This window comes from Dipodomys ordii, unplaced genomic scaffold (genome assembly GCF_000151885.1).
Source record: "Dipodomys ordii isolate 6190 unplaced genomic scaffold, Dord_2.0 Scaffold10, whole genome shotgun sequence".
In the NCBI taxonomy this organism is placed as follows: Eukaryota; Metazoa; Chordata; class Mammalia; order Rodentia; family Heteromyidae; genus Dipodomys; species Dipodomys ordii.
Window position 1 is genome coordinate 23,776,471 of NW_012267226.1, and position 22,573 is coordinate 23,799,043.

At 44.1% G+C, this 22,573-nt stretch overlaps 1 protein-coding gene across 1 annotated transcript; it reads left to right on the forward strand.

Moving 5' to 3' along the window:
• Positions 1–1,861: 1,861 nt before the first annotated feature.
• Positions 1,862–9,466, forward strand: Mmp7 (matrix metallopeptidase 7). The gene is made up of 6 exons (XM_013009627.1): positions 1,862–1,984; positions 4,387–4,613; positions 4,699–4,847; positions 5,926–6,057; positions 7,240–7,401; positions 8,816–9,466. Exons 1-6 carry the CDS (start codon positions 1,868–1,870, stop codon positions 8,824–8,826), a joined length of 798 nt encoding a protein of 265 aa, XP_012865081.1. The 5' UTR covers positions 1,862–1,867; the 3' UTR covers positions 8,827–9,466.
• Positions 9,467–22,573: the final 13,107 nt, after the last annotated feature.

The following is a 22,573-nucleotide window of genomic DNA, read 5'->3' on the forward strand; positions in this document are numbered from 1 at the left end:
CAGACTCAACATCTAGTTTTTAGTCCCTCTTCATCTGAAAAATCCACTACTTGCTCCATCCTCTATGAACCTTGAACCTTTAAGAGCAGCGATACCCACGAAGCTCCGCCCATCACTAATTCTTTCTTCCTTGTTCCTGAAACCAACCAGCTCCAAAGGTTTTGTTTTAATTAAAATGCCCGTCTTAGCTTCTAGAGTTTCTAAATATTTCTTGGGTCATCTTCTTCTGCTCCATTTAGAGTCACCTGGGTTATTGGATTGACTTTCACCTTGGTCTCCGCCCCTCTTCTGCCCCTCCACAGAAAGCCATCTCTCTTTCTACCTCTACACCTGCTGCCATCTTCTCACAATGCTATAAATTTCCCCATGCTACTTTATTCCTTTAAAAACATTCCTTTATGCAAATGCAGAGGAAACCCAAACTCCCTGGCATACAAGGCTGTCAACTACCTAAACCCAATCGGCTTTCCAGCGACTTATTTTCCTGAACCCCTGCCACACTGACTGCCTCCCCCACTCATCCAATGTTCCACCCAAAGTTTGCCTTGGGGCTCATTCTTGTGTTGTAAATTCATTTTATAGCCATTATACATTGGGAATGTATGATTACACTTACCAAAGTCATATCATACACAGTATCTTCACTGCCTTAGCCCTGTGCTTGACCTATCCATCTTGTCCTCTGTGAATCCCAACCCTTTACTGTGTCTATAATTTTGTTTTCCCTAGAATGTACTATAGTACTTCGCCTCTTCAGACTGAATATCTCATGTAGCTTCATTATTAGCCAATATTAGCCAATCCAAGTAGAGTCTGTAAATATTCACTGATTCTACAAACATTTATTTTGGACAGTGCTACCTAGAAGCTGGATAGCAGTTGGAGTCAGCAAGACTGGAAGAAAAAGATCAAGTAAAGTGATTTCCACATGAAAGGGCTAGCTTTAGAGAAACCTGGACAGTGGTTAAGTCTGTGTTTGAAGGATTTTGTTTGGCTTTTCTTTTTCATGCAATTCATGAAAAGCTAGGAGTTGTGTCGATCATTAAGAAGAGAATTAACCTGAGAAAAAGATTAAAATGCTCTTTAACTGTTCTGTTTAAAGAAATAAATTCTCACTGCTTTAGCTGAGATACCTGAGGGCTGAACAGATCGAGCACAGAACTGAAGAGATGCCCACAACACAGCATCTCCACCACCATCTTCTACAAAGAACCACTGCGTGCTGGTGTTGGTAGTGTCCTTTTCCTTTCTTCCCTCCTTTCCTTCCTTCCCTCTTTCCTTCCTTCTTTCTTTTTTAGAGTCTCACAATGTATCTCAGGCTGGTCTTGAATTTGAGATCTTTCTACCTCTGATGTCCTGAAAAACTGAGATTACAGGCATGCACCTCCATACACAGCACTACGGTTCTTTTTTTTTTTTTCAATTTAATGACAGCCACAATAGTTACCTAAATAATATTATTTGTGAGTTTATACATTTCCTCATACCTTTTGATTTTTTTCAGAAAAAATTAATCTATTTAAGATACATAGTACAATAATATTCAAAGTGATATGATCTGAGTTTTTAATTGAAAAGATTTGTGTGAAGTGGATTTTGATTCAAGCAAATGAGTTTTCTCATGGGCTCAGAATTAAGGGGAAAAAATCCTTTGCAAGATAAATATGTTGTATGCCTCCTGCCAATAAAGGATATAATACTTCCTCATTGTTGTTAATAAAAAAAAAATAACATGTCCTTCCTAAAAAGAAAGAATGCTTCAATGAGTCACCTATTTCCACATTCAGGGCTGGGAAGCTCTATAAATGTCTCCAGCCTTTAGCAGAAAACATCCAACCAACCGTAGCCCCGAGAACAAGTGTCTCCCATGGCAGACATGCGGCTGACCCTGCTGTTTGCCTTGTGCCAGCTGCCGGGCTCCCTGGCCCTGCCACTGCGCCAGGAGGCAGGGGGGCTGGGCCAGCTGCAGTGGGAGCAGGCGGAGGTAAGTCAGGGCAACTCACCTGGGTGAGGGGGGGCCATCTCCCCACCTGCATTAGAGGGGTGTTCAGTTTTTCCTCCTTCCACATTAGTATTACAGTGATTTCTCATGTTGGCATGCTGCTGAGTGTAAAGACAAGATGTGATTCTGCAAGTGGCCATTGCAAGCAGGCTTTAGAGCCAGTGTAGATGAGGGTTCAGTTTCAATGCCTCCACGTGCCATGCAAACTTAGAAAGGTCATTAAACTTCTCAGATTTTCATCCTTCTAATTTGAAGGTTAGGTGAATTAATGATGTCACCCAATTAGGGTATGATAAAGCACATTGTCATAGTACCTAAACATTGCTCATACTCAGCAAATTCAACTTTTGTTACTTGCTGTTACTTAAAATTAGTTCTCATAAAGTGCACTGAACGTTGCCTTTTGAGATGGTGGCTACTTGTAAAAAGAGATCTGAAGTTGCAAAGCAAAATTACAACTTTGCAGAAACCTAACTCAACAGGCCAGGCATTCACTTCTGAACTTCTTTGTTCATTTGTCCTCAGCAATACAACTTGGTGTTTCTGTCCCACAAGATTTATTCTAGTAAATAAACAGCATGATAATGCTAACTAGCATGAGTATACCAGTTAGAGATAATAAGGTATGTCGATACACATTGTCACTTGATCCTTAGCTGTTTCCTGAGAAGTAATCAAAATTGAGTTGCATTCTTGTTACTGGAAGAGGTAGGAATCAAGGCAAGACAGGTCTTTCCACCTCAAATATGTATCTTTCCACTATATTAACAAGTAACATATCATAAAATTGTTATTTGCTAAACTATAGGATGATGACTTATAATTATAAATTTAAACTCTAACATAAGAGAAATCTAATTTTTACATTAACTTGGACTTTTTAAAAGATCCAAAGTAAAGCCAGGTACTGGTGGCTCACACCTGTAATCCTAGCTACTCAGGAGGCTGAGATCTAGGATTGCAGTTCAAAGCCAGCCAGCAGAAAAGTCCATAAGACTCTCACCTCCAAGTAACCACCAGAAAATTGGAAGTGGTGTGACTCAAGTGGTAGAGCACTTGCCTTGAGCTGAACAGCTCAGGGACAGCACCTAGGCCCAATGTTAAAGCCCCACAACCGATATAAAAATAAAAACAGATCCAATATAATGCACCAGTTGAACATAGAAGGTTGCCAATGTTTAGCTACTTTATTTAACCTCCCAACGATTTTCTAGCAATTTCTATCTACCTAGTAGGTTCTGCAGAAAGGCTACCTTTACAAGAGCAGAAAGTTTCTTTACATTCAGGTTGTCACTAAAGAGAATTTTGCTGGGTTGAATGGAAACAAGGAAAGTTCATTTTAAGAATGGGGGGCTGGGGGTGGGGAGAGACCTTTGTAAAAGCCATAGCTCTGAAAAGGATAAAGTGGATTGTTTTCCCTTTAAAATCTGAAATTCACTCATAATTGTCATGGATGCACAATTACAATTTGTTGCACTGAATGAAACACAATCACTGTTAACAATAGAGAACAGTAGGGACAGTACTAAAAGATTCTCACACTAGTAACCATTACTGTCTAGTCCAATGTTGACTGAATGTTACCGAGCCAATTGTAAATGCTTTCAACAATAATACTATCATGATTATCCAAGTGTGGGCCCCATTCCTTGGTATGATGGCTCCCATTCTCATTTCCAAATACTTGGAAGCTTTAAGAAACTCCCAGGGACACAATTACCCCTGGAATATATCTGAAAAGCCGGCCATATTGTGACACTTCCCAAAGTGGGCTTGCTTGGGATATAGCAGTAGAAAAGGGGGTAGGGGAGGAAAGAGGAATTGGAGGGGCAGGAATTTCAGGCTAATACTGCTACTCATGTGTCATTTGGATGCTATGAGCTTTGGTTTCTTCACCTGGAAAATTAATTCTAATTAAATGAATAAGCTCCCAATATCCTCTCCCAACCTGAAATGGGAAACTCCTATAAACTGTGGCGGGAACCAGATCTCAGCAGGATCTTTGGTGAACTGGTGGTCTCATGTCTCCCCACAGAACACATTATCCCAGGTACTTGGCGTGCTTGTGGAAGCCACACAGGTTTCACTTTCTGCTTGCTCCAGAAACAGGCTAGGCTTGAAAAGTGTGAAGTACGTTTCTTCTCAAAACGCTGAATAGGAATAAAGACAATGTGAGGCTTTTTCTCCTCTGCTCCTGAGAGGGCAGCCAGTGCTTCATTACCAAACTTCTGCGTCCTCCTCACTAGGACATACTTATTTAGGGACGACATTGTCATTCTCTCTGCAAGCCACTATTTGAATCCACAAGAACCCAATATAGGAGTTGTACATATTTCTGAAGTAAAAGGCCATAAACAAGAATTATGATTTACTCTTTTTAATAGAATTATCTTGAGAGATTTTATGTTCATAACTCAAAAAGGAAAGAAGCCAATACATTTGAAACCAAACTCAAGGAGATGCAACGATTCTTTGGCCTGCCCGTAACTGGAAAGCTAAACTCACGCGTCATAGAGATAATGCAGAAGCCCAGGTGTGGAGTGCCAGATGTTGCAGAATTCTCGCTGTCTCCAGGTCCGTCAAAATGGCCTTTCAATATAATCAGTTACAGGTGAGTTTTGTTTTGGCTCACCTTGACCAAAACAATAAAGCTCTTTTCCTCAGAAGCCAAATAATGTTTCCTTGCTTGCTGCTAGGATAGTGTCATACACTTCAGACTTGCCCCAGGATGTAGTGGATGAAATAGTGGCAAAAGCTCTCAGTTTGTGGAGTGAGAAGACACCACTCAAGTTCTACAGAGTGAAATCTGGAATTGCGGACATCATGATCAGCTTTGCCAGAGGCGGTACGGATGGCTGCTGTAGGCTAGTCTCGTGTATTCTTTTATCTCTTTGTTTTGTCTAGCCATGCTCTCCTCTTTCCAAGATCAAAACCTTTCACTAGGACAGAGTGCAGGGGCAAGCTGGGCTTCAGTACAGACGTACACATACTCATACACACGTACACACACACACACACAATCACACACTAAAAGAGATACAAAGATGAAGAGAGACAGACAGAGGAGTTCTCCACATATACATATGCAGAGCAGATTTTCAAGTTTGTTAATTTAGAACTACTTATATAGCAGTGATTGGCAAATTAGGGCTCATGAGCCAAACCAAATCCACCATGTATTTTGTAAATAAGGTTCTATGGAATACAATCATGCCCTTGCACTTATTAACTGTCCCTTGATAAATTTCTAGCAGTTATAACTGTGATATCGCCCATCAAGTCCACAAAGTTTCAAGTTCTTATCTGGATCCCTCATAGAAAAAGCTTCCAACTCCTGCTTTGTAGCACAAAACACGTGCACAGCCACATAAGGAATTTAGCTGAAACTTGAGCTAGAACCCACAACATCAACAGCACCGAAGAAGATGCAATGAGTAGCACTAATAACAGTACCATAGTTTTTCAAGAACTGGAAGGACCAGACATAACCTGATACAATCTGAAAACAAACAGACCTTGAGCATGCTTCTCTAACAACCTAATGCTCACACACACGATAAGCTAAATTAAAGAAAAAGCATGAAATGGTGCACAGACTACTTGCTAAAACCCATGCTCACACTCATTGTCATTCCCAACACCATCCAGCCAATCAAAGTAATCAACTCTAACAAACTCATAGAAGTGTGTGCAAATCCCTCTATCTATGGAGGTCATCAGTGATGGGTAGTGATTCCAATAAAAGAAACAGACCTGTACCCAACAAGCAGACAAACCACCCTGTTTGTACCCGGCTGCTGATGTCAACAGGGCCAAATGCATGGACTGAGATGCTTTTTCAACCTCAATAGTCCTTTTAACTGAAAAGCTGCATGAGAGATTAAAGTTCAGTCACCAAGGAAAGTTACTCCATTTTCTCACAGTGCATGGAGACTTCTACCCATTTGATGGACCAGGAAACACCCTGGCCCATGCCTTTGCACCTGGACTAGGCCTGGGAGGAGATGCTCACTTTGACAAGGATGAACATTGGACTGACAGCAGCAGCAGTCTAGGTACGTCACCCGGGCCCCTTCTACTATACCTTTACTAGAGTTAATCGTTGCTGTCATTTATAATCATTACTGAGAGCAAAAAGGCCACCCACCTTGCTATAGGTAATAGGTCCTTTGTCTGATTGAATCTACTAGCAAAGTTACATACACAGGAGATAGAAACTGAGGCCTGGAGTTAAGGAACACTGGGCTCAATTTGCTGGGCTTCATTCAGTTGTTCACTGTGTGTCCTTGGACAAGTGACTTAACTTCTCTGGGCCTCAGTCTCATCAGTGAAGTAGAAATATTAATAGTTCCCACCTGAGAAAGATTGTTGTCGAAATTAAATGTGGTATTGAACATCGTATTTGTAATATTTAATAATTCAATACATTATTACTTTCTTCATATTTCTCAAAATTAAGTGTCTCAAGTGGAGAAGACAGAGTAGCAGAGATTACAATAGGAATTATACACACTCCATGGTGACACACTACTGTCTGTCAGCTCCATGACCCTACCCATCATTTTACCACCCCACAGATGGGGACTCGCAGCCCACAGGAGTGTGGTATGAATAATCCTAACTGGAGACAATTCTTTTTTCAAAAAAAATGGCTACTAACTGGCCCTAAAAGAGAACTTCACATTTGTGTTTGGCAATATATTTTTATCAGTACAATTTTATGATGCAAAATAAAAAACAAAATCCAGCATTGCCTGGCTTCTTGCCTCCAGTCCTGGCTTTCTTAAAGCTATATTTTGCTCTACTAAAAATTCAAAGCCATAATAATTTATTGAATAGCAATTATGTTCCAGATATTGAGAAATTTTGCTTATCATGACAAATCTATAGGGCAGGAATCGTGATCTGGGTTTAAGAGGTAAAGACCTGAAATAGCCCTATCCATTAATTTTCCTAGTGGGGGCTGGGAAGGTGGCTCAGGGGTAGAGTGCTTGCCTTGCATACATGAGGCCCTGGGTTCGATTCCTCAGCACCACATAAGCAAAAAGGAAAAAGCCGGAAGTGGCGCTGTGGCTCAAGTGGTAGAGCGCTAGCCTTGAGCTGAAGAGCTGAGGGACAGCACCCAGACCCAGAGTTCAGGCCCCACGACCGGACCCCAAAAAAAATTTTATGCTATTATGTTAAAGGCATTATATGGTTATTGTAATGGCCACTGGATGTCACTCCTTTGGTTGTAGGAATTAACTTCCTATATGCTGCAACTCATGAACTTGGCCATTCTTTGGGCTTGGGTCATTCCTCTGATTTTGATGCTGTGATGTACCCAACCTATAAAACGGAAGAGAAACAAGATTTCAAACTTGCACCGGATGACATCAAAGGCATTCAGAAATTATATGGTAATGTTTATGGTTTCAAATAGAAAGGATTTCTCATTTTCTTCTTAGAAAAGACTTGGGAGAATTTTGGGCACAGCTATTTAAAACCACAGTGACACTTACACCTGTCAGCCTAGCAAGGAGGAATGGAACTGCAGCCTGGGTATTAGAGCACATGTGAAACCCTGAGTCCAAACCACAGCACTCTAAGTCATAAAAGTAACACATGGTTTGTATTTTAAGCTTTTTGTCAGTCATGGGGCTTGGACTCTGGGCCTGGGCACTGTCCCTGAGCTCTTCAGCTCAAGGCAAGTGCTCTACCACTTGAACCACAGCACCACTTCCGGTTTTCTAGTGGTTAACTGGAGATAAGAGTCTCATGGACTTTCCTGCCCAGGCTGGCTTTGAACCACGGTCCTCAGATCTCAGCCTCCTAAGTAGCTAGAATTACAGGTGTGAGCCACCAGCGCCCAGCTTTAAGCTTCAGTATTTTAAAGCTTGACATGATGATATTATGCAAAAACTACCAACATTGTTCTCTGGCCGCCACACACTGCTCCTCCTTGTCCAGCTTAAATGCTGTAGGAGTGGGCTGAAGGAAGAGCACAGCATCCTCCACAGCTCCCAAGGATTTGGTCCAAGGTGATGAAAAAGTACACAATTATTTCTTGCTTCTGCATTCATGCAGGGAAAATGGTTAACTATGGACAGTAATTACTAGTAATATGGGTCATGAAGCTTATATTCAAATACCTCATCTCCCAATCTACACATTTTTGTTGTAATCAAATTCAGTTGGGTTTGAAATTTGTTGATTTGTTGATGAAATTAGTAAAGAAATGAATCAAAGGACCATAATAAAAAAAATCTATGTCTCTGGACAAAAATGAGGAAAGTTTCCTAAATTAATAGCTACTGCAATCTAACAAAATAATGCTTCAGGAAAAACTCTGAAAAATGCTCTTTTGGACCTTAGAGGTCCAACGTGAATAGTTGTTGCTGTCCAAAACACTCAACAAGATACTATTGTTAATAAGGTTATTGCCCAAAATAGAAAACATAGCCCTCTCCTATGGAAAACAGTAGAACTCACAGAATATTCCATGGTACCCTATTTTAGAGCCATACAGAAAACACAGAGAGATTAAAGAGGATCTGAGACCGATAGGTTAGACTTAACAGGAAGAAACTGATTGCTGTATTGAGTTCTTGAGCATTAGCTTCCACACCATATAGATGGAAAAATGGAACAGAAGGATGCTGAACACCTGATCCCCAGTGTCCACAGCTTTCTTCACCTTTGGAGGTTGTTGTGCAGAATCTTGGCCTAGGCAAATGAAAATGATGTACATACACTGAGATGCTTTCTAGTTATAGGATCATTTTTAATGCATTTGATATCACATCAGAATGTTTTCATTTTCTTTCTTAACAGGAAAGAGATGATTCGAGCATGTTAGACATTCCAGGGAGATTTCATCTGGTTCCATATCAGTAATCCCCAAGCAGAATGAACAGATGCTCTTCCTGTACTCCACTCTGTGAGGACTTCATTCTCACTGGCACTGTGGTTGAGTTTCACACACTTCCCACCCACCTTTGAGGATTACCTCCTTTACACAGTGACACCAGTCCTCAGACAACAAGCAGTTGGTAGATGTTAGTTATTGTTATGTTAACAAATAATTAAATTTTTATCCCAAATTACTTATACTTGGGAGAAGTTCTGTTCTATGGCAAGGGAAGATATACTATACAATGAAATTTAAAAACAAAAACAAAAACAGGCTTCTCTCTCCAGATGGCAAAAGAACATGCTGAGCTGAGACAATGGAATCTGTTATCAAGCATTGCTGAATAGCCCCTAAGGTTCTCAGCTGGGGCTAAAAAAATGAAATTATATTTATAAAGTATTTGATTTATACTTAGTGTTCCTTCCACCTCTATTCCTGTACTGTTTAGTAGGAAAGAAAAACCAGTGTGAGATTAATGTAACATTGGCTGGTTTTGACACTTGTTTGTGGAAAGGATTGTCATATTTAGTAAATAAAAACACCTGTTTGCCAAGGCCAAGATACTATGCATGTACAGAAATTCACAATATTTGTTTGCATTTTGTAGATTTGTTTTATTGGTTTTTGTAGTAACTTTAAAGTCAATAAACTGCAGCTAAAAAAAGAGATCTGACAAAAGTTACTGAAAGGGTTCCTATAGACAAGAGGAAAAAAAATGCAACTGTGAAGATGGGAGAAAATAAGTCTCCACAGATGAGCATCTAGGCAAAGGAAGAGCAGGAAAGAAGCAAACAGGGCAAGAAAACAAATGGCAGGAACACTACATACCTTTCAAAACCAGCACTGAAGGTTATGGTCTCAATTTTCCAATCAAAGGACACAGAAGGGCAAGGACTAAAAAGCAAAAGACAAGACTGGCAGCCACAAATATTGGCCTGAGGCAAAAGGTAGAAAAATATATAAATCAAGTAAATGGACCCCAAAAGCAGGAAGGAGAAGCTATATTCATGTCTGATCAAATAGTCTGTAAACCAAACTCAGAAGAGGCAAAGGTTATTTCATATTAATAAACAGAGTAGTCCTTCAAGAGGAAATAACAATTGTTAACATATATGCACCAAATGTCAGGGCACCCAACTTCATTAAACAAAAACACTGCTAGACATAAGACCACAGAGGGACCCCTAACACAATGATAGTGTGGACTTGAAGTCTCCACTCACACCAATGCTAATGTCTTCCCAATAAATTTCCTTCTGGACTAATAGGACCAAAACTAACTAGCTCATCCATGAAGTAATAAAACATTATGTTCACCTTCCTGTAGTCACTAACCTTCTTCACCATTTTGCCATAAAACCTTTCAGAAAAAGAGCCCAACATAGAACATGGACAGGTGAAAAATGACAGAGAGGATATAGACCCAGAATAAAGCTAACCAGGGCTGCCTTTATAGCATTGTTGTTAGCGTACAAGTAATGCTAGGTAGCAACAAGAACACTGAGCTGTACCAGAAGTTATGCTTGAATCCTGGTTATACTTGACCCTCTAAGGAGAATTTGGGTTTTCCTAATGATCATGTCATTATTGTTTTGTTTTGTTGAGAAGGGTCTTCCTATGTATCCCAAGTTGGCCCCAAACCTGCTATTTTAAGCCAGGCTGGCCTTGAACTTGCAAACCTCCTTCTCAGTGCCAAGTTTATAGGTATACAATACTATGCCTGGCTTGCTTCTTTTCCTTCCTCTTTTCCTTTCTTTCTTCCTTCCTTCCTTCCTTCCTTCCTTCCTTCCATCTCTTTCCTTGGGATTGAGTCCAGTGCCTTAAGTCTGCTAGGGAAATGCTCTATCACTGAGCTACATCCTCATTCCCAATCCTTTGTTTTAATTCTCTTATTTTATAAAGCAGGATTTGTGACCCTGTTCCAGTCCTAAAATTCAATGCCCAGCTGGTCATAAAATATTAGTTGATAATATTATATGATTCTGAAGTCCTATAAATGTTAAAACATTTGGGTTTTGCCCTTGATTAGACTTACCAACTCTCTAAAATTGATCAAAAAGGATATGAACGCACAGAGTTATTGTGTTCTACCAGGAAAACAACCACAGGTTATAGAGCTCAAAGAGGATATAAAACATTAAAATAGTGGGGCTGGAGTATAGCCTAATGATAGAGCATATGGCCATGGTTTGATCCTGGCACCAAAAGAAAAAAAATCTTCTCTTCACCTAGCTACAGATAATAAGCAAGTCTAAACTCCACTTGACCATAAAGTAGTCTGGATAAGCTGGATATTCCTGACATTCTTAAAGATTCTCTACCAGGCTGGCCAAACCTTCTTAGAACTGTGATGTAGTCTATGGCCTGGCCCAAGCCCCACATCCTGGTGTGAGCCCATCTCTCCCCACCCCACTCCTCCTTCCCCTGTATCCTTCCTACATAGCTCCCCAATTCTCTTCCAAGCCTAATCCCATCTTGGAATCTGCCTTTAGGGGACCTGATCTAACCCCAAGAGTGTCTAATTATCTATCACTGCATAAAAATTTCCCCCCTATATTAGTTCATTTCATTCTAGCATGAATTCTGTGAGTTAGGAGTTCAAGCGAGGACTTGCATGTTTGTTCACTACCTTTAGTTTGAATGACTACAAATCTGGGCTTGGTTGGGACAGTCAACCACATCGCCAACATGTAGCACCTACAGCATGCGGATCCTAGTTGGTGTGCCTTTATGGTCATAGCCTTAGATGTCATATAGCATCACTTCTGCCATATGCTACCAGTAATTTTTTTAAAAGTAATCTCAGCCATTTTCAGAGTTAAAATGAAGTAATTTGCATCCCTACTTTAATTTGCAGTTATGTTTCTAAGTGGCCACATGGGGTCACCCTTCCTCTTTGTGAAAATGTCTATCATTAAACCACAAGGCATTTATTAATTCTATATATTTTTTAATTTTTTTTTTTTGTTGGTTGTGGGGCTTGAACTCTGGGCCTAGGCACTGTCCCTCAGCTCTTCAGCTCAAGGCTGAAAATGCCCAGCCCTGGCATTTTTTAATTCTAACCAAAAGTATACTTGCTACTATAAAGATGCTGAAGATGAGCAAGGGTAAATTTTGCTTTGTACTCTCCTTTATCAATAGCATCCAGTTATCAATGCCCCAGCAGTCAGAAAGGAAACTCAGGTTACATGAATCCATAGGCCATACCCTAGTGAACAACAATTTTGGGAGGGTAAATTTTACATTTAAAATATTTGTATGTATTTTCCCAGTATTCAAAATTGCATTCATATTTTTCTAATATAGAACTATGTCCATGCATTCTAAAGAATTATGGGGGACAGGGCCGGGAAGGTGGATCAGTGGTAGAGCGCTTGCCTTGCATGCCTGAGGCCCTGGGTTTGATTCCTCAGCACCACATAAGAAAAAAGAAAAAAGCCGGAAGTGGTGCTGTGACTCAAGTGGTAGAGCGCTAGCCTTGAGCTGAAGAGCTGAGGGACAGCGCCCAGGCCCAGAGTTCAAGCCCCACGACCGACAAAAAAAAAAAAAGAATTATGGGGGACAATTGGTTTCCAGGTTCCTCTGTTCATTCTCAAGTGGCCTTTATTTTCTCGTTAGCAAATAAACTCTTAAAACTGTAAAAGAAAAAAAATGGGGGAGGGAAAGGGAAATAACAGAACACTGAACCAAGGACACAGACATCCATTGCAACAATGATGCCCACAAGACAGTATATTGGAAATGAATTTTACAACTTTGGGCAGGGAGTGAGGGAAAATGGAGGGAGGCGGAGGAGGGAAAGGATAGTAGGAGAACAAGGGAAGGGGTGACAATGCTGGACAAGAAATGTACTTATTGCCTTACTCATGTAACTGTAACCCCTCTGAACAGCATCTTTACAATAAAAAGGAAGGAAGGAAGGGAAACTAATTAAGTAATGATATACTCTTTTGATTGTTATATAACATTGCATTACTAAAACCTAATGCTTATTAGAATCTGTGCATCTATGTTTACACTGAGACAAGACTAAAATCTACTGTCATTATACTAATCTTACCAGGTTTAGTACTAGGGTTATTATATTGGCTTCATCAAAGGAGATGACCATCTAGCTTATCTTCCTGTAAGGAAGTAAATAGTATAACTAAGTTCACAAATCAGAAAAATAAAGACTTTTCTAAAAAAGGAAATGATTCCCAAAATTATTTTTTATTCTCTTAAAAGTTAATTTAAAAATAAAGGAACTAGGAGCTTGGCACTGGTGGTCACCCTGTAATCCTAACTACTCAGAAGGCTGAGATCTGAGGATCACAGTTCGAAGCCAACCCATGCAGAAAAGTCTCCCATTTAACCACTCAAAAACTACAAGTGGCACTGTGGCTCAAAGTGGTAGAGTGCTAGCCTTGAGCAAAAGAGCTCAGGGACAGCACCCAGGCCCTGAGTTCAAGCCCCATGTCTGACCAAACAAAACAAAAAAAACAACTAGCAATATGGCTCAGATATAAAACACTTGACTGGCCTTTGTGATTGGATTCCATTCCCAGGACCAAATATAAATAAATAAAACTGTAAATTAGCATTGTTGCCCAATCTAAGGCATAAAAACAAATTGAAATCAAAATTCAAAAATTAGATCAATAGAATAGAGAAACAACAGACTGACCACACTAGAGAACTCCAATTTACACTTGTGTTGCAGTCCCTTTCACTCCTAAACTGTCAATGTTTCACAATAAATGATCTACTCAAGTGAACCTAGCATGGGTCTGATGCCACATGTTAGCTGTACTACTGTGACAAATTCACCTGTCTCTTTCCATCAGCAAAACAAAAACTATTATTTACCTCTTTAGGCAGTCTAAAAAACAACTGGAATCTGTTTCATGCTCTTAAAAACTAAATCCCATAATCGTTAAGCCTGGCATGATGGCTCCCACCTGTCATCCTTAGAACTCAGAAAGCTGACGTAGGAGTATTACAAATTTGAGGCTACTATGGATGATATAGCAAGATTCCATCTTGAGTATCAATCAATAAAATTAGTTGATGTGGCTATCCCCCACCAATCCACAAATTAGAGCAAAAATCCTGGCACCTATATTCACCTTCAACAGAATTCCAAAACCATCTTCTCAGAGTTGAGGATGTACGTACAAAGCCGAGCCACCTGTGCCCAGCCCCTCCCTCTTTAACACCCCACCCCGCCAGCCCTATCTATCTACTGGGTAACCGGATGTCCCAAGTTTGATTCATGGACATTGACCAGAGGCTCCTTACAATGCTCAGTCATGAAAATCAGGAACACCCATGTCCAGAGAAGTCACTGTTAGTTACTTCCCAGCCCACTGCCCATCCCATAAATTCCCCTCATCCAGCCCTGCAGAGGCTTAGGTTCTTCCTTGTACTTGCCTTTCCATGAAATACTGACATTCTTAACGGGTTATCTCTCCCTTTTTTTGATGCACTAGAAAAAGGAAATGCAAAAGCATCTTCCCCCTTTGAAGACGAAAACCCACTCTTCCCCAGAGCAAAGAGAAATTTATTTATTTTTCTTGGTCGGCCATGGGGCCTGAACTCTGGGCCTGGGTGTTGTCCCTGAGCTCTTCAGCTCAATACTAGCACTCTTGTGGCCACAGCGCCACTTCGGCTTTTTCTCCTTATGTGGTGCTGAGGAATTGAACCCAGGGCCTCATGCATACAAGGCAAGCACTCTACCACTGAGCCACCTTCCCAGCCCAGGAATGTGCTTTTAAGTCATGGATTCCATGAACCATGAAAACCTGCAGTGAAATTAAAGGAAAAAACACCTACCAGATTACGTTGGAGGAACTGGGGGAAAGAAGCCTCCCGGCCTACAGGCAGACAGGAGCGCAGTCCCTGAAAACAGCGAGACTCCACACCAGAAGGAAAAAATGTACTCATTATCTTGCCCATGTAATTGTAACCCCTCTGTACAGTATTTTCACAATAAAAAAAATTTTAAAGAAAGAAATATGCTACATTTTCAGGCGTCCTCAATACCCTGGGGAAATTGGTAGGAGCTTTCAGGCCTGCCAGGAGACAGGATCGTTTACAGGCAATCAGCAAATCAGTAGCACCTGGGTGGAGAGGTGAGTAAGTGTTTACTTGGTAAGGCCTCTGGGATGAGAGTGCAGGTAACAGGTGGGGCTGCTGATGCTGCAAGACGATTTTCACTCACAAGCCTCCCAGCCACCTCAGCTGACAACTTGGCGTCAAAATTAGGTTGATTCATGACACATAAAGGAACATGATGTTTCTCATGTACTTGTATTTCTGGACTTAGATTCAAATTTGTTGCAACATAGGGCTTCCTGACTTGGGGTTCAGATCCAGTGGCTGTGCAGTTGTAGAGGAAGGATTTCTTTGTTTCTCTCTCACATTTCCAATATGGAAATAAAGTCAGGCCTCTGCCTCCATCCTCTTAGTCTCCTCTCTCAGTCCAAGTAACCCTAAAGTACACATCTGGGGAGTGTAGACCCAGGCCACACCCACTGATGCTCGGCTCCCATTCAATCATACCTAGGGACAGGTGGTCTCTGAAGGTCTTGATTTGATTTTTCTCTGTCTGCATTTTGTGTGGAGGCTGCTATCTGAGATTCAGTAATGATGGATAGACAGGAAGCCCAAATCTGAAAACTGTGATTATTTCTAGCTGCAGAGACAAGAGAGCCCTAATCCCTCCTTCCCACACCACAATGTCCACTGACTCAGTCCACTTCCAAAATACGTTCATTCATCCCACACTACTTCTTCGTTAGTTCAAACCATCATGAAGCAGCAGCCTTTAACCCCTCTTCCTATTTCTACTCTTGGTCCAATCACAGCTGGTGTTTGCCTTTTGAAAAACATAAATCAATTACATCACTTGTCAACTCTTGAATGGTTTATCTTTATTCTTTTTTTTTTAGTGGTATTAGGGTTTGAACTCAGGGCATATGATTGACAGGCAGACACTCTACCACTGAGCCATGTCTTCAGCCTTCATCTTTTTTATTTTTGTCCTGCTAGAGATGGAAGTTGGGACTTGCACATGCTAAGCAGGTGTTCTATCTACTACTATTCCTATTCTTTTTTTTTCCAAAAGAACCTAAGCTTCTCACCAAAAAGCTCCCACTTCCCCTTTCCCTCACTGCCCCACTCACGCAGGCTTCCTCTAGGCTTCCCCAACACTCTCTGCTGGTGAAGCATACTTCCCCTGGTTTTCACTTCCCCTGGGTTTCACATGGCTTCTTATAAAAAGCTAACCTGCTCTGGAAGGCTTTTCCCCAACCACCTATCCTAAAGTGCCACCAACTGCTTTTAACACATTGCTGTGTTTTCTTGGCACAACATAACTTTCTAGTTGGTCTTCAGCTGAAACTGCCATTTATACGGTAGGCCTACCCCTTGTCCTCCGTATAAGACATGGGTAATACTTTATTTTCTTCTCTAAAACCTTCTCTACATGAGATTTTTGTACATTTTGTCAGTTTTTATATCATGAGTGAAAGCTTTGCTACAGATCTTTTGAAATTATATGGGATCAAACCTAGGGCTTTGGGAAAGTACATGAGGCAAATACTCTACCTCTGAGTTACAGTCCCAGCCAAAGAATTGCAGTGAGAAGTGTTTGTGTTCAGAGCAGCAAGGAGCAATGCCGAGGGCTTACAATGAACTCCGTGCATGAAACAGAAGAAATAAAAAGAATAAAGTATGGGCTAGGTGGCAGAGACTTTACACAGCAAAGACTCACCAGCAATCCTACAGAGAAAAAACAAGAGCAATGTAGATGCTCAGAAGCAACCTGAGAACTAACAAAGGAAAGACCTTTGGGGAATCTCTGTGAGCTCACCCGTTTTATAGACCTTGTAGCCAATATAATCCTGTCTAGAACTAACACAGAGAGAGCTCCTCCTCGCCATCTGGAATCCATCAAACTCTGGATGCAAGCACAGCTCCCCTATGACACATCCTCAGTGCTGGGGATCAAGTCTCACCTGCGAGGCCTAGCTCCATACCCAGCTGGACACAGGTGCTCAAGCCTGTAATCCTAGCAACTGGGAGGCTAAGATTAGGAGGTCAAGATTTGAGAGCATAGCTCACAAGATTCCATCTCAACCAATGACTGGCTTTATGGCACACACTGTCATCCCAGCTACAGGGGAAACACAATGGCCCATGCATATTACCCTCAGCAAAACAGAGAAATAGGGGAAGCGCATCCCAGGCCAGCCTACGCATGAAAAAGCCCTATCTCCTCCAAAAATAACGAGGCCAAGTTAGGGACTGGAAGGATGGCTTACGGATAGAGTGTCTGACCTAAAGAATGCCAAGCCATGAGTTCAATTCCCAGGGCTGAAAAAAATGACCTTCTGTCCATCTAGAACTCTTTCTCCTCTGACCTACTACTTTCAAGAAGAAAATCCATGTGTGCATGGGGTTCGTTGTTCTTTGCTTATTTTATATTTTTGCTCATTACTTTTATTTTTACTCATTTGCACCTAGAATACCAAATACCATTGAATGCAAAATAGGTACCCAGTCAATTCTTTTTCATTAATTATCTTCACACAGGCCAGAGTTGGCACTTAAAGTGAGAAGGGGAAGGCAGAGGAGGAGAAGGAGGAAGGGGAGCAGCAGCGTACAGGAAGGAAAGTCGGCTCTCACTGGAAAGGCTTAATCACAGGGTACAGTGAGCTGTCAATCTGCTAAAACGGGGGATTGGCAGGAACTTGGCAACACTGGAGTTGGCCCAAGACCAATGGACACTGTTCTGTCTTTCCACAGCTTCCATAATTTGTAACCTCTCAGTCTCAAAGCCAGACGGGCTCTGATTCTTTTCTCATGCAAATATTGATTCATCACAAAGTCTGATTTACTAATAGCTGGATGATAATTACCATGGACAGCAAGCCTTCGAAGCTTTCTTCTGTCATCTGTTTCTCAATGAATAAACATTTACTGTGGGTTTTAAGCAAGTTTCTCTGAGAAAACATGAAATCCCTATCTTTTGTACCATGGTAACAGAAACAGTTCTTGCTATTCCTATGTGGAAACCAACTCAATTTTTATCCTTTATCCTATATCAAATGTATTGTTATCTTAGGGAGCTGAGTAGTGTTAAAACATATTCATTCACATTGTATAAAGCCAAAACCACCATTCAGCCAGTAATACTTTTCATCTTGCAGAAGTAAAAGTGGCTTACATCTGTAACCCTCATTCAGGGATAAAGATTAGGAGGAGAGTGGGCAAACATTAGCAAGACCACATATTTCAACAAACAAGCCAGATATGGTAGCATATATCTGTGATTCCAACTATGCAGAAGGCCAAGGCAGTCCATGACTAGCCTAGGCAAAAAGTATAAGACCCTATCCAAAAATAACTAAAACATAAAAGGGCTGAGGACATAGTTCAAGCAGTGGAGTACCTGGCTAGAAAGTACCAAGCCCTACATCTGATAGCTGTGAATCATAATTCAAAGTCAGCATGGGCAGCCGGGCACCGGTGGCTCACGCTTGTAATCCTAGCCACTCAGTAGACTGAGATCTGAGGATCACGGTTCAAAGCCAGCCCAGGCAAGAAAGTCCGTAAGACTCTTATCTCCAATAAACCACAAGAAAAACTGGAAGTGGCGCTGTGGCTCAAGTGGTACAGCGCTAGCCTTGAGCTGGTGTATCTAGAGCATGGCAAGGAGATAGAGCTGAGGAAACAGCAAAGAGAGTGGAAGGTGAGGTGAAAGATCGGGTGCAGTGGCTCTCACCTGTAATTCCAGCTACTCTGGAGGCAGAGCTTGGGAGCATCTCTGGGTTAAGGGTGTGTAAGCTTGTGTGGCATGTGTGCAGGCTCTGGCAGTCTTATGTGAGCTGCTATCAGGTAACTGTTAATACAAATCCTTCCTTTGTAACCTGCAAGCTTCATTTACTTACTCTGGTAGTGGGTTGACTCAAGTTGTTGGTGGCCACTGATCCACCTAAGCAAGGCTGAAGACACACTTGGCTACAGACAACACCACGCCAGGGATGCCTAAGTGTCAGGGGTCGCTTAGGCAGAGGTCAGTGGCCCTGGCCCCTATCCCTGACCCCTTACCCCAAACCAAGATAGCTAGTTTGCTCAAGAATGTTAGCGTAAGAGTTTATGCTCAGCTCAGCTCCCTAGCCCTTCTCCCAGACCAAGACAAGAAAGTAGCTAGCTCACTCAAGGATGTTAGCTTAAGAGCTTACTGGGCTCAGGGTTACTTTTCTACTAGAATGATGTCCACGTTGTGTCAGAGAGGAAATTTACTTACTCATCACTACATCATGATGGACAATAGAAACTGCTTGGGAGATGAACTAGGGGCCTTTATCCTCTGAGACGAGTGCCCCCTGGTTTCCCCACTTTGATTCCTGAGATTGGCTTTGTGTTTTACTTTCTCCTGCTATGCCATTCCCCTTTCAGGTACCTTGCAACAGTGGACATGGCAGCAAGTGACTGTTTGGTTCTAACAATGTTCACATTTCTTTCACAAGAAGAATAAGAACAAAGGCCAGAGGCATGAAAGGTCCTGGCAAGTTTGGAAGTGTAGGTGGCGGGATGAGGTTCCAGGGAGGTCATCCCACTCACACTGTGGTGTTAGTGTCTCCATGGAGGTCAGTCACAGGGTAAATGGTAGACATTTTGGGGTTCATATTGCCTTGGTTTATTCTTGCTGCAATAACAACTTCAGACAGTGTAATCTATAAATCACAGAAATAAGATATATAATCTAGCAAGGACATACACTGACTCTTCTTTCTGTGTGTTTGTGTTTTTGGTTTTGGTTTGTTTTTTTTTTTTTTTTTGCAGTCGTGGGGCTTGAACTCTAGGCCTGGGCGCTGTCCCTGTGCTCTTCAGCTCAAGGGAAGCACTCTACCACTTGAGCCACAGCACCACTTCCAGTTTTCTAGTCGTTTATTGGAGATGTGTCCCACAAGACTTTCCTGCCCAGGCTGGCTTTGAACTGTGATCCTCAGATCTCAGCCTGGTGAGTAGCTAGTATTACAGGCATGAGCCACCAGTACCCGACTCTGTGTTCTTAACATGGCTGAAGGGGCCAGCAAATTCCCTCAGGCCTGTTTACCAGGTCACCATGCCCTCTGGGGAGAGCTCTGCCTCAGGATCTCTCAAAGGCCCCACCTCTTTACGCTTCACAAAATTCAGATTGGGGAGTGGGGGTGCAGACAAACACACAGACTACAGGTGGCACTTTCCCATTTGCCATCTGGAAGCACTTTCTACTCTACCCCAGATTCTCAAACCTCCAGATGTTTCCATGAGAAAGAGCAACACAAATCTAAATGGTTATTGCTTCCTTTTTGCCTGGGGTGGACACTGAAAAATATTTTGCAGTCTGACTAAATTCTCAGGTAGAGAAGCCTTTGTAAATGTGGAATAGATTACCCTGGTTAATCTTTATGACCTATCACATCTATTCTGATTAAGATTTCCCTAAGATCACAAAGTATTATTTTGCATAATGGAGTTTTGAGAGTGTAATTGCTACACCACCTTTATGTAATAAAATCTGGGACAGGTGCCAAAGTTGTGCAACGTGGGAATTTACCAGCTGTAAAACGCACTACATCAGGAGGCTGAGATCTGAGGATTGCAGTTTAAAGCCAACCCAGGGAAGAAAATCCGTGAGGTTCTTATCTCCAATTAACCAGCAAACACACAAATACACAGAAGTGGAGCTGTGGCTCACGTGGTAGAGCTAGGCTTGAGAGAAAAAGCTAAGGGACAGCTCCCAGACCCTGAGTTCAAGTCCCAGGACTGGCACATCATCCCCGTCCTCCAGTCTTGCGCCACCAACCAGGCCTCAGTCTGTGCCATCCTGAATCAGCCACGAGTCAACTTCAGGGTCCTGAGAGGGAAGTAAATGCAGACTTGAGGAGCAGCACTGGCTCCAAATGCTGAGGATTTACTCAAAAACAGTTTACAACCAACAGGTCCTTCCAAACCAGGTTGCAGGCGTCAAGGGGAGAGGGGGCTCACCTGCCAGAGAAGAGGCCCAAGCGTAGGAGTGGGGCTCGGGTCTGACAGGGCTCCGGGCCTGACAGGGCTCCGGGTCTGACAGGGCTCCGGGTCGGAGGAGCTCCGGGTCTGACAGGGCTCCGGGTCTGACAGGGTTCCGGGTCGGAGGAGCTCCGGGTCTGACAGGGTCCCGGGTCGGAGGAGCTCCGGGTCTGACAGGGTCCCGGGTCGGAGGAGCTCCGGGTCTGACAGGGTTCCGGGTCGGAGGAGCTCCGGGTCTGACAGGGCTCCGGGTCGGAGGGGCTCCGGGTCTGACAGGGCTCCGGGTCTGACAGGGCTCCGGGCCTGACAGGGCTCCGGGTCTGACAGGGTTCCGGGTCGGAGGAGCTCCGGGTCTGACAGGGCTCCGGGTCTGACAGGGCTCCGGGTCGGAGGAGCTCCGGGTCTGACAGGGCTCCGGGTCTGACAGGGCTCCGGGCCTGACAGGATTCCGGGTCTGACAGGGCTCCGGGTCTGACAGGGTTCCGGGTCGGAGGGGCTCCGGGTCTGACAGGGTTCCGGGTCGGAGGAGCTCCGGGTCTGACAGGGCTCCGGGTCGGAGGGGCTCCGGGTCTGACAGGGTTCCGGGTCTGACAGGGCTCCGGGTCTGACAGGGCTCCGGGTCTGACAGGGCTCCGGGCCTGACAGGGCTCCGGGTCTGACAGGGTCCCGGGTCTGACAGGGTCCCGGGTCTGACAGGGTCCCGGGTCGGAGGGGTTCCGGGTCTGACAGGGCTCCGGGTCTGACAGGGCTCCGGGTCTGACAGGGTTCCGGGTCTGACAGGGCTCCGGGCCTGACAGGGCTCCGGGTCTGACAGGGCTCCGGGTCGGAGGGGCTCCCGGGCCCCCGCCACGCCTCTGGGCCGGGCGTCCTCCACGTCCAAAGCCGCCCCAGCTGGGGCTCGGCGAGGGCGGATGCCTCACCTCTTAAGTTTCCGACCCTGTGCCCCAGACTGGTGTCAGGCCGCCCAGGACGGCGCAGAGGGAACCCCACCCGTCAGGTACCGGCCTTCAGAGGCCTGCCTCGACTTTCCCTCAGCCTCGTGCCCCCGGCCCCCGCTCCGAAACCAGCCCGGGAAGAACTCAGACTCCGGGGGGGCGACACTCACTTTCTTCCGGGACAGTACACCGCCCTTCGGGAAAGAAAAAAAGGAGACAGCTCGCGGCCGTGAGGAGCCCGCAGCCGAACGCCGCGACCCGGACTCCCGCCACGCCGCAGCCACGGCGTCCCGCCCTTGGGCGCCTCGCTTTGAGCCGCATGTCGCCCCGCCCACCATCCCGCCCCAGATAACCACGCCCACTCCCTCGACCCTGCCCTGTAGTTATGGCCAGCCAGCTCAGGCCCGCCCCCCGCATGGCCACGCCCTCCAAAGCCCAGGCCGGCTGTTCGTCCCCGCTCACAGGCCCGACTCCGCCCCCCACCCCGCCCCTCCTCGCCCTGGCCCCGCCCCGCGCTCCCGCCACGCCCCCTCGGCAGGGCTCGGCTCCCTATTTGGTCATTGGGGGCCCGGGCCCGGAGTCGCGCGGCGGAAGCGGACGCGGGCGGCTCGCGTGCGCAGAGCGGCCTTACCCGTCGCGGCCGAGGACTCCCAGGGCCGCGTCTTGTCCGGAACAATGGGGCTCGGCGCGCGCGGGGCTCGG

Coding starts and splice junctions, on each gene's coding strand:
- Mmp7 (XM_013009627.1), top strand. CDS start 1,868: ATGGCAGACATGCGGCTGACCCTGCTGTTTGCCTTGTGCCAGCTGCCG. Junction 1,985..4,386: donor TGCAGTGGGAGCAGGCGGAG/GTAAGTCAGGGC, acceptor TCTTTTTAATAG/AATTATCTTGAGAGATTTTA. Junction 4,614..4,698: donor TTCAATATAATCAGTTACAG/GTGAGTTTTGTT, acceptor GCTTGCTGCTAG/GATAGTGTCATACACTTCAG.